The sequence below is a fragment of the Cydia pomonella genome, chromosome 2 (assembly GCF_033807575.1).
Source record: "Cydia pomonella isolate Wapato2018A chromosome 2, ilCydPomo1, whole genome shotgun sequence".
In the NCBI taxonomy this organism is placed as follows: domain Eukaryota; kingdom Metazoa; phylum Arthropoda; class Insecta; order Lepidoptera; family Tortricidae; genus Cydia; species Cydia pomonella.
Genome location: NC_084704.1, coordinates 11,895,330 through 11,910,788, shown reverse-complemented (window position 1 = coordinate 11,910,788; position 15,459 = coordinate 11,895,330). Strand labels below are relative to the sequence as shown.

The following is a 15,459-nucleotide window of genomic DNA, read 5'->3' as shown; positions in this document are numbered from 1 at the left end:
ATATTTATTTATTTAAACTTTGTACAAATGTACAAATGGCGGACTTAATGCCAAATAGCATTCTCTACCAGTCAACCATAGGGCCAAACAGCTACCTAGAAACCTAGAATTGGTGCAGAGAATGAAATATATTGAATGAATATAAAAAGCAAACCATACTTATAAACTACATAAATAAATAATAACAATATAAACTACCACATATTTATAGAATACATACTATAAATATAATGATGGATATTATTCGAACTCTTGTTTTAGCAAATGCTTACGTAACATCCGCTTGAAAGAAAACTTACTTAGAGCTTGTCTAATATTTAGTGGGAGTCAATTCCAAAGACGACATACATATTTATATACAGGTAAAGGGTTAAATACCTGTGTTATGTTATAATGAAAACTCTGAAATCTTTAGTTTTCTTAATGAATTTGGAACCTTAACTTATTTAATAAAACAATTAAGTTTTGGAATAAAGCCTTTATAAGGGCGTCTGGGGCTCAGGAGCATAAAGTATTGCTTATCTCGATTACCTATTTGTCACCGGACTGGACGTCTGTCATCTCAGGTGTAAAAGTTTTGTTATATTTGCCTCGGTTGCAAAGTCTAAAATCTCTCGACATGACGTTAGCCTAATGCGAGCATAAGTTACGTCTGAACTAGCCATTCCGAGTTTCCCAATGAAGCAGGTATTACTAGCTCTGGGTAACAGATTGTGATAACTCCTTTAGCGGGCAACCTTTAGCTTTAGTTTAAACTTAGGCTTGTTAAACGGGCATATTCATTTATCTTGAGCATAATAAATGGCTGCGTTTCTCAGCACGTCATACTAGCAGGTTTTACCTATAAATCATTAGATATAGGTATCCAAGAGTGATCAACCGGGTCACTTTGTATGGAACTAATATTTTGTATTAATGATAATATAACTGTAGATCTAAAATATCATTTGGTGAACTAAAAGTTTTTTTCTTCATTAGTATCTTAAATAGAGTTAAGATTTAAAAGTTCATCTAGATTGAATATTATAGACTTTTATTTTTTCTGTAAAACTTACAGTTTTTGTAGTAGTTCATCTAGCAGTAGCACAGTTACCACAGAATTGGGTTCACGCTGTTATTCTTTTTTAATCTTAACTCTTGACTCGACTTGTCGTCTAGCCTCAGTAAGTTAATATATAGTTTAGGTATTCGCATAAATACATATTTTGAAGGTGCCGAGTTTTTGAAAAATCGCGCTGCATTTTTAGATCCCAAGACGGTTGCCAAAAATTTAATTAGCAATCTTAAGGATATTCTCTAGTGACTTTATCCAGTCGATCCAGATTTTTTGACTTTCGCTCGGTAGAAAAAAAAGACAAATATTGTAGGTCTAAAACGCATTTAAATATTTGTAACTATTTATTTACAAAAGCCAAAAATATGAAAATTGCTTTTAAATCATCGATTGCTTTTTGTTAAAACTTACAACAAATACAAATTCAAAAACATGATACCTTTTCACGGTCCAAATCCAAAGCACGTACATCCATCTCGCTTACGCTCAATGAGAGTGGGAGAAGAACACGAATCTACGGGGTCTTAATTAATAAGATGAAAGTGGAGGACCCGCGCGAAATCGCCTTTTCATACAAACCAAACGTAGTCCTCATTTTCCACTCTGAATATTAAAATTATTGAAAATATTTTGACACAATTTGTTGTATATCAATGCCACAGCCATGCCCATACGTTTGATTTTATTCCAATTTATGATTATTATAAGAATTAAGAGCATTTCAAAATTTGCATGAAAACGCTCCTAAATTTTACAATAATCATAAATCCAAAAAAAGTAAACGTGGGTGCATAGCTATTATTAATATACATCCAATTATGTAAAAATATTTTCCTAGTGTCAATATCCAGACAGAAAAATACGTTTGTATGAAGAATTGGCCGTCCCCTTTCCTCTTAAGGATTGTGAAAGCAGCACACACATTTAATTCGATTATACATGGAAACTCAGTTAAAGCCTTAACTAACTTCAACAACATCCAAGCTAATCAATATGTCAATTTTGATAAAATTAAAATCAGTAAGCAAGATGTTGACGTCCCTATAAGCTAAAGTTATTTCCATCCTATTTCCAAGTATAATGTCGGAAAAAATCGATAGGTACCTAGAATCGACTCCAATCCTCCTTCGCCGGTATCGAATGGGCCCTTATTATTTTTTCTTATTCGATAATAGGTACTGTCATGATGGATAAATACACCATTTGGCACGGTCATCCTACTAAACCTTAATTACTGAGACGTTAAAGTTTATTTTTGTATGTTTTAAGTGTTGTTGTAATGCTTGTAATGTGCTAGACTTAAAGTATGTTATCCTGCAATTATCTGAAGGATAATTCACTCGCTGCGGTGACAATTTTGTTCAATTGTCAGGGCTGACTGGTGGCGTCTCTCGACGAAGAGGAATTGCCGACTGAGCATTCTAAATACTAAAGCCCTATTATTGAATTCTATGTAAAAAATATGGAATGTACTGCTAATAATGAGACCCATTGATAATGATGTACTTATTCTATACTATCGCCTAGTTGTTCGAAAGCGATTAATAATACTCGTAAAGATATACCTACACTAATTATACTAAGTACAGTCAGCGTCAAATACTTTGTAGCAACCAAAGTAGCCAAATAGTTCGGTACACCATATATTTAGTATGGTGTACCGAGCTATTTGGCCACTTTGACTGCTACAAAGTATTTGACGCTGACTGTACAAGGTTTGATGAAAGACTTAATATTTTTGATTTTTCTTTTTTAATTTTTGCAATAAAAAAAAATAGAAAAAAAGCGAAACCTATAATCCTAGAATATATTATGCTGAAGCGATCGACATAAAAATCAAAGTGATTTGTTAAGAGTTAGTTAGAGGAAAACGTTTTCTCCCGAAATGGAATTTCATAGAAAAGTACCGATATTTCGCTAGCATCGCAAAGCTATTCTTCCCTATTAAGTACCCATAACACAAGCCTTATTGAGCTTACTGTGGGACTTGTCAATTTTTGTAATAATGTTCTATTATATTTATTAGGGTTCCGTACCAAAAAGGTACAAAAGGTGCGACTCTGTCCGTCTGTCACACCGCTAAATATCTCGAGAACCAGTTAAGCTATCGATTTGAAATTTGGAATGGTTATGAACAACGCTAACCCAGACACATTGAAAGTATTATTTTGTTATTTTATTTTTAATAGCTATGGGAAATGCCCAATATGAAAATGGGGCTAAATTTCATAGTCTAGTGACTAGGTCAAGTGAAAGTCATGTGAACACAAGCTCAAATTGTCCATTCAAAAACAATTATTTATAATTTTTTTGTAGTGAAAAAAAATGATTTATGATATCTCCGAAGTTAACCGAAGAAAAAATATATTTTTTTTAAATAATATTACTTACTATACATTTTACAGGAAAAATATAATAAGACCTCTATCTCGGTAACTTTTTTTATCAACAAAAAACATTTCCTAATTAAGTTTGCAATTTAACCACCTATAAGTATGTTTATTACACTGGAAATTACTATGAGATTACATTAAAGACACCTTTTTTCAAATAAAATAATAATTGTTGAAATAGATTCACATGATAGAGAATTATCCTCGAAAAACCAACATACGTGTATTACATCGCGCAAATTAGTTAGACAATTTGCCGATAGATGGCGCTGTACACAAGTATACTTAGTATAGGTACTTCTGATCAAAATTCTTTTGCCTTTATAGTTACACAAGAACCACAAGATAATTCAAAGTTTGTACGGAGCCCTCGGTGTGCGAGTAAAACGAACTCCCACTCGACCGGTTTTTACTCATCACGGAACAATGGTGTTCCAGACATTTGGGAGGCGTGCGCGGAGCCGAAGCCAAAACGTTGAGTCCCTTTGGACACTTCAATTAAATGTAAGGGGAACACCTGTATATAATTAAATTACATACGACTGAAGCACCAACATCAAGGCTATTAAATAAATATATAAGAATTATAATCAATTAATTCAATCATTGGTTGTTCCGTCCAAAAGGTAACATAATTAAGAAAATTATTCGACGAAACGTCAACAAAGTACCGCTAGCAAAACAATGTCGCATGAAACTCGGGTAGTAACCGCGAAAAATAAAATGCAATTATTATTCTTTATAGACCTGCCAGCATATATCGGAACAGATCGATGGTACAGTACCTTCATTGGAACCAATGCTGTTAAAATTAAACCGACAATTATAGACTATAAAGTTATCGGAACAAAGTTCATAACCAATCAAAGAAAATTCGTAATTTTGACCAGTAACCGACCATGATAACTACTTATTACAACCATATTAAATACACCTACAATAAGGCTTATCCCATGACCTTAGAGTTTTATTTACAATACCGGATAGTCTTTAAGAAATATGCGGGAACGAGCCAACGTATATTCTTGTATGAGAGTAAAGAGGATGCATAAACTTGTTATTACGATCAAATTGGTGCGTTTATAAAAAAATCGCTTTGCGCATCTGCGGATCCCTTCTGTAATTTATAAAGAATTAACTTTTATGTCATATAAGTAGATTTTCCTTAGTTTTAAAGGTATTAACTCGATTGTAGCCAATTGTAGGTCTCAGTGGGGCAAAATTGTTTAATCTTATAATAACTATACGTTTTGAGCTTGTAATTAACTTGTAAGTTACAATGTCATACTTATTAAAGTTTGGAGGGATGTAGACATAAATTACTTACTATTTTCATTATTTCTTTAACGGTACAGAAATTATATTGATATGCTTCGAATTACAAAGCTAGTACTTAACTGGTGGGATCACACCCTACAATTTGATAAAAAGTAACAAAAAATTGAGGCACTTTGCGTCTAAATCGCCCGAGTATCAGAACATTGCGATCGGGATAGATGCCGATGCCGTCAGCTGTGCGAACAGTCAGTAAATCAAAATGGCGAATGTCTTGTTTTTTATCTTACACGTCAAATTTTTGGTTTTCTTCTATGTGGCCATTGATTAAAGTGCGAGATCCGGCAGAAGAAATATATATCTACAACTGTTATTTATTAGTAATAAGAAATAAATGATAGATAACATTCACATTGACACATCCCAAACAGGTTGCTTATAGTCGAAGAAAGGTAAGAAGTAAATTTTGACAGATATTAATTAACCCCTATATGTACATATATCAGTTAAACGGTACCTAGGTCTTAGCTTTGTAAATATAAGGGTCAATTTGTAACTGTCAAACTTTTAAATCATAAATTATTTATTTGCGTGAATAGGGTAACTATATATGGTTAAATTTCGCATGGATACTGTTAAATATATTTATTTTATTAAAATTATTTAATCTACTTCCCTGATTTATTATGTTAAAAAATAAATAGTTGAGTTTGAATAACTAATGACAAAACTGCTGTAATTGTTCTAAAACATATTAACATTAAACCATTATTATTAAAATGTTATGTATTTTTTTAATGTCCTGCGTGTATGAATTATTAAAACTTTAATCGATGACCAGAAGCATGGGCAGTATTATAATATATGACTTCATTATAACCAGTTATAATTACAGAATGTATTAACACCTGTCCTCAATAAAACCAGAAAATATACTTTTGCTATTTTTTGTCCTTTATTACTACTAAACTAAGAAAATGCAAAATGTTTCACATTTTACTACCAGTTGCACAATAATTTCTGATTTATAATATATGAGCCCCTGTTACTGTTAATAAATAGTCAAAAATACATAACATATGATTTTTTTTTTCAGTACATCAGCAACGGCAAAGATAAGCTTAGGTATCTGATTCTACATGAAGCATGCTTTTATCATAATGATGTTGACACAAAACACATGTTGTTATTGGAGGTATTATAAGTAGATAGTATTATTATGACAAAAACTTCTGTATAAGTATTTAATGAAATTTTCCGTAAGTCTGTAATACAATAAATGTTAACTGCCAAAGCTACAAAATGGACAAGATAAATGTTGTGTCCCAAACATAGATATAGATAACGATAATATTACGCGACGAACAACACTTTAGAGCAAAGCGTCGATTAAAGGATATCGATACTCGATCCTATTAATTTGCAAAAGGTTGCAGAGTAAAAAAATCGATGTATCGAATATTAATTACAAAATTGTCCATCCATCAGTTTAAAGCCACTTGATATATGGCGCAGCTTATAGTTTTTTTTTTTAGTTACGCTTCAACCTTAGCGATACTGACATACTTTTAGGTTACGTCTACACCGACCACTCAATTTTTTACTTAGTTATTTGGAGTCATACTCGTATCCTTCATCTTCAAGAAATATTAAGGATACGAGTAGTATGAGTTGATAATTAAACTAAACATATCTGAAGAACTTTATATGTATAAATACATTTTTCATCACACTTGCTCGAAAAAGATCTTATTTCATGCAGGTGTGCTAAAGGACAAAGGCCTATTTTGTTCCCGCGGGAGTTATGGATTGTGAAAAAAGCTATAACTCCCTAGTTATAGCTTTTTTTATTATGTCACTTATTCATACAAACCAAGTAGCATAAATGAGTTTTACTTTTAAAATACTGACGTTTATAATTTAATATTTGTGTTTATGTTTAAAATTATTTAATTTGATTAATTTAACAGCCGTTTATAATATTTTTACATAATTTTCAATCGTGGCTGAATGCCGAATAGGTCTGTGCCTTCGATGCCTCACCTGCCAAGAAATTCCAAAATGGCGGATGAATGATTGATATGTCACCGTATTTAAGCATTATTTCGCTTAAAATTTAGTTTTTTCTTAGCAAGTGTGATGCAAAACATTGTGTGTAACTCCGGGGGTAGGAATATTGCAAACTCGGGTCTATAATTTCCTCCAAGCCTGTGGCTGTCGGGAATTACCACCCTATCGTATTTCACATACCCCCCTCGTTGCACAATGTACTCTTAATATATCATTCTGACGAAGTTAAGGTTCCTCCTCCAGCAAAATATCGTAAAACTAAGTTACTCTGAACCATTTTTAGGGTTCCGTACCTCATAAGGACAAATTTCTCCGAAACTACTGGACCAATTTGGTTGAAATTTGGTACACATATGTAAATCTGTGACCCAAAGATGGACATGTATTTTAAATAAATAAAGGGCTTATTATGAAAATTTCAAAAATATATTTTTTTTATTTTAAAATAATTAGCTTCTGAAGTTATTCAAGAAAATAGGCAAAAAATGACCACCCCCCCCCCCCCTTTATTTCCGAAACTACTGGGTGTAAAATTTTGAAAAAAATACACGAAATAGTTCTTTACAGTACATATGGGGCTACTTTATAGCACTAGTGCGAGAAGTAGCATATTATGTTACTGTGTCGAACATTTAAAGGGCCATATGTACTGTAAAACGTTGTACGATACATGTGCGAATAGGTAATTCGCAACTCGTGTCGATTTAAAACACTCCCTTCGGTCGTGTTTTAATTTATCGCCACTCGTTTCGAATTTCCTATTTTTCGCACTTGTATCGTAATGTACTATTATCTAAAGATTACAGGAAAACCTATTAGAAATCTGTCAGTTAAGGATAAGGCGGACTTAAGAAAAAAAACTTAAGTTACGAGTTAATTGCCGCTGTGAAGGTGTTACAGACTCTGATGAAATTTTGTGAGCAGGTTTGATAGTTACATAGAACTTCTCTGTTGTTTAGTTTTTTGGAAATTGTTCAATATAGCATAATCGGCTCAAAATAATTAAGCGCCTTAAACGTCTATGGCAATTAAGACCATTGTGAGTTCGCGGTGATGACTTAACGAAGTAAATATCCTATTTTTTATATTTTAGCTGACTACAGCAAAGCAAAAGCAGTATGTATTTATCTGTTTCCTCAAAAACTTCTAAGATAATCGAGCTAATCTGATGATAGAGACAGGAGGTGGTCATTAGACATTAGAGGTGGTATTTATAGTTGTCTGTGGAAAGAAAAGTACAGTCAGCGATAAAAGCTTGTCCAAAATTTATTTTTTGATAAAAACTTATTTTCAAGTAGGCATATTACAAAGCTTTTATGAATATCGAATAAAGCTACGCCGGCTCTAATCCTCTCTCTCTATCTCTCTTTCTCTCTAAAATTGGTACTAATTATAATTTGAAAAATAAGGTGTCATTCGAAACGTCTTTATTGTAGCTAAATAAATAACGTAATTGAACAATTTTTGCCCTTATTATATCCTAAGTCTGTCATGAATAAGAAAATAAAATCGGACCAAAATAACTCCGCATGGCAAATTTTGAAGGAAATAAATGATGTTTAGGTATAATAACTCTTCCACTCTTTGTGCTATTAAAGGCGACTAACAAATCAATACAATTTACTACAAGTCATAGTTCATTACACGTTATTAAAAAACGGCAAGAAGCATCAATTTCATTTATACCCCATAACATTTCATTGACCGTGCAGCAGGCCAGGTCCGACAACTCATACGCATCGTGTACAGTTAGGCTAGTGTCGGGCCTGTCCAACCAAACTGGCTAATTTCTCGTCATCCGATAACATACCCGCGCCCGCGTAATAACAAGCTTGCGCAGACCTTCGAACGTGTAGACCTGGCTTTGAAAAAAAATTAGGAACAATGGTGACTTGTAAAACAGCAAAAACTGTGCTTTTTACTCGAGCATTGGTCACAAACACTGATGGATAGGTATTACATACAACACGTGTTATTCCTATCTAAACGATAAAGATGTATCTAAACAATTTTTGCCCGCCACTTACAAGTAAAATTGAGTCTCGGGACTATTCACAATTTATTCTTAAGCTACAGAAAAATGTTGTACCTACAAAGATATCACCTGTTCCATTTACTAAGTGGATAAATTACATTTCATAAGATGCGTTTCACTATAAAATGAAAGCGCTGTGTGGACCAATATAGTACAGTAATGAGACACGTGCCACAATTTAATTTGATATTTCCCAAATCAATTGAAAATTGTAATTGGTTTTCGGGTACACTACTTTCTGCTTCAACGAAATTTATTAATTTTATATAATCTACTATACCCACCTAACTATTTATCGTTTTATAATTTTCCATCTTACTTAATACTTACTATTTTCATAACATAGAAAAAGGTTTTCTTAAATTATACCTACTTATGTGTGTATCTATTGCCTTTCCAAACACTGCATATTGTAATTGTTTTCAGGTAAGTAATAGTAGCCCCGATACAATGGAAGTCGTCTAGTGAAATACAAGTATAGATTTTATTATATTAATATTTTCGGTAGTTTTAGTACATCATATGTGTGCTTTGCGACTAATAGATAAATAAATACACTCTTTAAACCACGTCCGACAGGTAATTATTGCACAAGCAACCATCAATCACCACTCAATAAAACTGACGTCGACACTGATAGAATATTAACACTACGCGGGGACATAATGAAAAAACAATTTAACTTGATTTATAGCTTACTCAGGGCTCCGCAAATTGCGGAGGCTTTGAAACGTTTAACTTAAGTACTGGGTAAGTAAAAAAAAGTAATCGAAATTTTGAGTAAAAATCCAACGCGGTGTTTGCGCCTTTTCGGATAATGGCTGATGTTAAAAACCACGCTGTGCCGAGGGACTCGACTACTCCAAGTTATAAAACACTGGGCTGTAACACTAATTATTAATCATACACTCCTCTAGATGACGTTAGGTTTACATATCATTCCTACTGCTAGCAGCCAAGGAGTCAGTGCTCTCAGTTCTAACCCGATCGTACCGACCTCAGATCGGGACGAAAAAGAACGCTTGCAGAGAATTCACTCAGAACGTTTTTTTCATAGTGAACGCATTAGGTACCTACTTGTATCTACCTAAGGTTCGACAACAGCTGCTTTGGATGCGTTCAAGCATTGTATTTTTTAATGGACACCGTTTTGTCATAACAACGAGAGTTTAGACCGAGACTTTTACTCTGATGCTGTCACGGTTTTCGAAGTCCCCAAAACATCCTCTTAATAACCAAAAATAATACATGCAAATAAGAGAGCTGGATGTTTACGATGTAACATTAACTGGTATTTGATCGGCGCGGATGCCAGGTATCGAGGTTCGCTCCCGGCGAGTAATGCATGTATGTATTCGTGATGTGGGAAATTGATACTTTAATCAGGTCACTTATTGGTGGTCATTTACGAAATTGCGAAAAGTTCCCTTACAAAAACATAAATGTGCAAAAATTTTTTGCTACACACTTTTATTGTTGACTGGGAAGACACCAGAAAAAAAATCACATGATTTTAAACACTACCTATATATAACCGGTCAAGTAAAATACTATTTAAAAAGGTTGCGCTGCACAAGATAAATTAATGCACCGAGTGATTGAATAGGTAAGTATAGAAATTTTTACCTAATATTTAAGCAGTTTCTCTTTAACAATGTATTCCCGTTTTGTCTACAAACATGTAAGACAAGGTCCAATCTGACAAAACTTTTACCTTAACATTACTTGTGTCAATATTGTTCTCAAAACATCACACATGCACTCCAATATAAACTGTCCCATCATATAATCAAGGTCCACATTAATTTGTGACATACTTTTATTAATTAAAAACCTGTCCCTTAATGCGTCTTCATCGTCTTCATAGATTTGTTATTCCCACGACTCTGCAAATAAGCCTAAACTAATCAATTATAGTGGTCATTTGATAAATGCACTTTAATAATAACTCTTAACGCTTGAAGAATTTAGTCGTGAATCGAGTGACGTATTGACATATTCATCACCAGTAAAATCTATGAAGGAAATTGTTAAATGGGAGCATTACGATTTAAGTCGTAATGGAAATAGAATAAGGTGCATATCTCATGAATGACTTGAATTGGCATTATTTGCTTCTGTGATTGAATATTTTGATTACCGGTGTTGTGGAAGTTTTCACCCAAGTCGTAAGATTAAGAAGTATTTAATGATCTTCTGTTGAGAATATTTAATTATTGAGCCAATACGTTGACTCAACGTCGTTGAGTCAATAGGTACCAAAAATTAAGACGTAAATAATCTTTTTTTTACCATCGGTGCAGTGGGTTCTGCCAGTTTTTAAATAATCGTAGCGCATTTTAGGGTTCCGTAACCAAAGGGTAAAACGGGACCCTAATTTCAAATCTCCGTTGTCCGTCCGTCTGTCTGTCTGTCCATTTGTCACCAGGCTGTATCTCAAGAACCGTGATAGCTAGTTGTGACAGTTGATTTTTTCACAGATGATGTATTTTTGTTGCCGCTTGCCGCTATAACAACAAATACTAAAAAGTTTGGAACCCTCGGTGGGCGAGTCCGACTCGCACTTATCCGGTTTTTTTAGATCATACTCTTAAAACGGTTGTCAACGAATGATTATTTCAGTCGATAAAAATATCACTGACAGGTTTAAAATGCACCGTTAAAAATTTGCAACTATTTTTGCACAAAAGTTGCCCTTTCCCAGACCGCACCAATCTGCTACATTTTCCCAAAAATCCAAATACATATATTCCAATTAATCCAGCTTTGATGATTCATTTGATGACAAGTCACATTTCCCGAAAGTGCCATCGAATATGAACCTTAAATCGGAATACATAGTTGTACCTAGGTAATAAACATATTACGGTTAGTAATTTAAAATGGTCTTATAGCTTTAAAGGGATCTTTTCCAGGCAAACTTTTGGAATGACAATATCGTATTGTTCAAGCCAAGTAAGTGGTTTCGTGGTCACTAAGTGGGGTAATAAAGGGTAGGGTTGGCACAACTGCGAATGCGATGTGTATCCGATCCGCGGTCACCCCACAATTACGAGGCTAATGCCGGACCCACAGACTTTAAATCTTTTTTTTTTGTATACTTGAATTAAAAGTTTTCAGATATGAGTTTAGTTGATTTTCGGTCGATTAAAAGAGAAGTAGGTACTACTTTTGATTTTATTATAGATACTAGTCGATTAATATTATAGCAGGACATTTTTAGATATGTACTATATATACATAGCATTCGGGGTATATATAAGTGTAAAATTCAGTGTTTAATGGACCAACAATGAGAGGTATCTACCTATATGACCATAGTTACTTAATAATATGCACACTTCTGACCTAAAATAAGGTGAAAATAAGTTTACACTTTTGCATCTTTTCAATGGTTTTGACGTCTATCGTGGTCACAGGTAGATAGTTATAGAGGTAGATATGAGTAGATCATAAGGCAGCGGTCAAACAACGGTAGGGTTACCACAATTGCGGTTTATGGGTATCTGTTCTACGCCCGCAGCAAAATTAAGCACAGGGATGTGCAATCAATGTATATAGTTTTACGGGCCCTGTGTCTAAGATTTACTTGCATTATCCTACCAGGATATTATAGTTTCTCTATAGAATTTTATTGTACTAACTATATGTACCATCGTTCGCAATAAACGTAAATATAAATATGTACAGTAACAGTACTATCGGATTTATTTATATGAATACCTATGTTTACTTATTTACTTACCTATTATTTATATTTAAGTAAACAAATACAGTATCAGTCCGATTTATATTAAGGTAAGTCACATTTTATTGTATGCTTTACTCCTTCGCGTGTTTTTTGTAGATATCGTAACTTTGCGATATCGAAAGCTCAATCTTATTGTGCACATAGACGGGATACATTTTTGCAGTACTTGAGACTAAAAAACATGATATCATCCACAGAAGATACATCTTTCTGAAATGGGTTGGCCGCACCTATATTGTTTTAGATTCACTACCCGAATGTTTTATTGACATGGGCCCAAATCCTAAACAAAGGATTAGACCGCTCGATCGCGTGGCCGCGATTAAAATATTATAGTGGTCAAGCATTTGCATAGTTTGCGGAGGGACTTAGCCTAATCTGCGGGGCTTTGACAGAAATGTCAAATTTGAATTAAAGGAATTAGGTTAAAATTTTAATCGCTATAACTTTTTGTGTTGGGTTACTATAATAATATGTAATTATAATTGCCCCTTTTCGCAAGCTTGCTACATACAATCATTATTTACTGATTTATTACATTTAATGTACTTAATAACCTACACATAATATAAGTTAGGTACGTACCTGTCTGACCAGCACAGCGGATCGTCTCGATATCTGAAAATAACAGAATAAAACTAGTATTTTTTTCTATTGTTGGTTAATTATAATAATTAAAGAATTCGTCCTTGCCTTTTCGTTCTTGCCGAGAATATTCGTCACGTTTGAAAAGTCAGGAAAAAAAAGTCCTAAAACAACTAATTTTTATGTGGTAGAACCTAAACAAACGGACACTGTCAATAATGAACCAATAAAAGTAAACGTTAACTGATAATCATATAGTCATATTATTTATTACATAAGAACCGACATCTTTCAAAATAATTATTTTATCTAAGAAAAGAGCAGTACCTCTTAACACAGGTAAAGATTTACTTAAAAAGAGGTACTAAACACTATATGTTATCTGTAAATTACTCTTGATTGAATAAATAATTTTTAATTTAATTTAATTTAGTTTTAATTTAATTTTTTAATTTAATTTAATTAATTTAATTTGAGCCAGCGGTGTAAATTTTCTGAATGTTACAGTAACAGGAATCACAAAAAACAATAGTGTAGGTATTTAATACACTGTGTAGTCTAATAACCCCCTTATTCATAAACGTGTACTAAAGTTACGATGCCGCTAATCATCGTTTGTCCCTTTCCTACGTATTGGTATGATGGAAAGGGACAAACGATGATCATAACTTTAGTACACGTTTATGATATGTAGTGTAACTAGTGCAAGAACTCGCATGTGGTTGTATCGTATGTACAACACGTAAATATGTAACAAATGAAGCGAGCTAATACATAGCTCTTATCCTAAGCTCAGTCTAACTATTAAAAACAGACTTGACAAACATTTAAAATTATCAAAATGAACATTAATCGTACAAAAAAGTGGCTGTGACATAATCGGACAGACAGACGGATATGACGAATCTATAAGGGTTCCGTTTTTTGCCATTTGGCTACGGAACCCTAAAAAAACAAGTGCAGTGATATACACGCATCAGCTTTCAGCTGCTAGTGTATTGTAATTGCTGGTAGGTACATATTTAAAAACGAACTTGACAAACATTTACAATGTGCAAAATGAACATTAATCGTACAAAAAAGCGGCCAAGTGCGAGTCGGACTCGCCCATGAAGGGTTCCGTACCATTTATGACGTATTAAAAAAAACTACTTACTAGATCTCGTTCAAACCAATTTTGTGGAAGTTTGCATGGTAATGTATATCATATATATTTTTTTAGATTTTTCATTCTGTTATTTTAGAAGTTAAAGGGGGAGGGACACAGATTTTACCACTTTGGAAGTGTCTCTCGCGCAAACTAGACTAGAAAAAAATGATATTAGAAACCTCAATATCATTTTTGAAGACCTATCCATAGATATCCCACACGTATGGGTTTGATGAAAAAAAGATTTTTTGAGTTTCAGTTCTAAGTATGGGGAACCCCCAAAATTTATTGTTTTTTTTTCTATTTTTGTGTGAAAATCTTAATGCGGTTCATAGAATACATCTAATCGGAGAGACAGACGGACATGACGAATCTATAAGGGTTCCGTTTTTTGCCATTTGGCTACGGAACCCTAACAAGTGCAGTGATATACACGCATCAGCTTTCAGCTGCTAGTGTATTAAATAATATTAATAATAATATTATTTATTAATTTCGAGTACCTAGATTCATATAAACCCTGTAGAATGAGCGTTTACTGTTCCCTCCTTATATCAGGCGCCACGATTACCTGCATTGCAAGACTCATTTTTTCAAAAAGACCTAGTGGGAACCGCTTCATTCGGTGTAAGTACATCTGCAAGTAGACCGGCCTGCGCTTGCGACCTCCCAGGCACCGGATGAATAATGCAGCGCCAGCAGCTAAGTACACGGCAATTCCAGTTAAGAACGACTTATATAACTGAGTTCTTCTACTAACCTTGGCCCTTTAAACTTTGAATTGCACTGTCCACATTAATAACATAACTTTATTTCCCTCTGGCGAGACGGTAGGACTTTACGGGAGCAAAGGGGCGGTAAATGTTTCCTTAGGCAGCTGAAATTAAGACGACGCATTGTAAATATTGGCGTCAGGAATCTTGTATCAGCAATCGCAAAACTCATGAAAGTATTGTGTGGTGAACTAGTCATTCATGGCATCGACTTCATTTCTGCAGTTTCCGATACACGATTGGTAAACTTTTATAGCAGAGAAAATCGTATCAAATAATATGCCTCTTTTTAAACAAACATTTTCATTATACAGGCAAATGGGACCAAATCAAGGCTCAAAATTTTCCATATAGATGGAAGTAGAGTCTAAAC

General features: G+C 33.7%; 1 protein-coding gene across 3 annotated transcripts in view; it reads right to left on the bottom strand.

Annotated features, from left to right (window-relative positions):
- LOC133534363 (protein trachealess) overlaps window positions 1–15,459 on the bottom strand; it is a 206,787-nt gene that overhangs the window by 144,878 nt on the left and 46,450 nt on the right. For all 3 annotated transcript variants that reach the window (XM_061873468.1, XM_061873469.1, XM_061873465.1), the window contains exon 2: window positions 13,164–13,196. In XM_061873468.1, coding sequence (XP_061729452.1) covers window positions 13,164–13,196 — 33 coding nt within the window. The remainder of the gene's footprint in view (window positions 1–13,163; window positions 13,197–15,459) is intronic.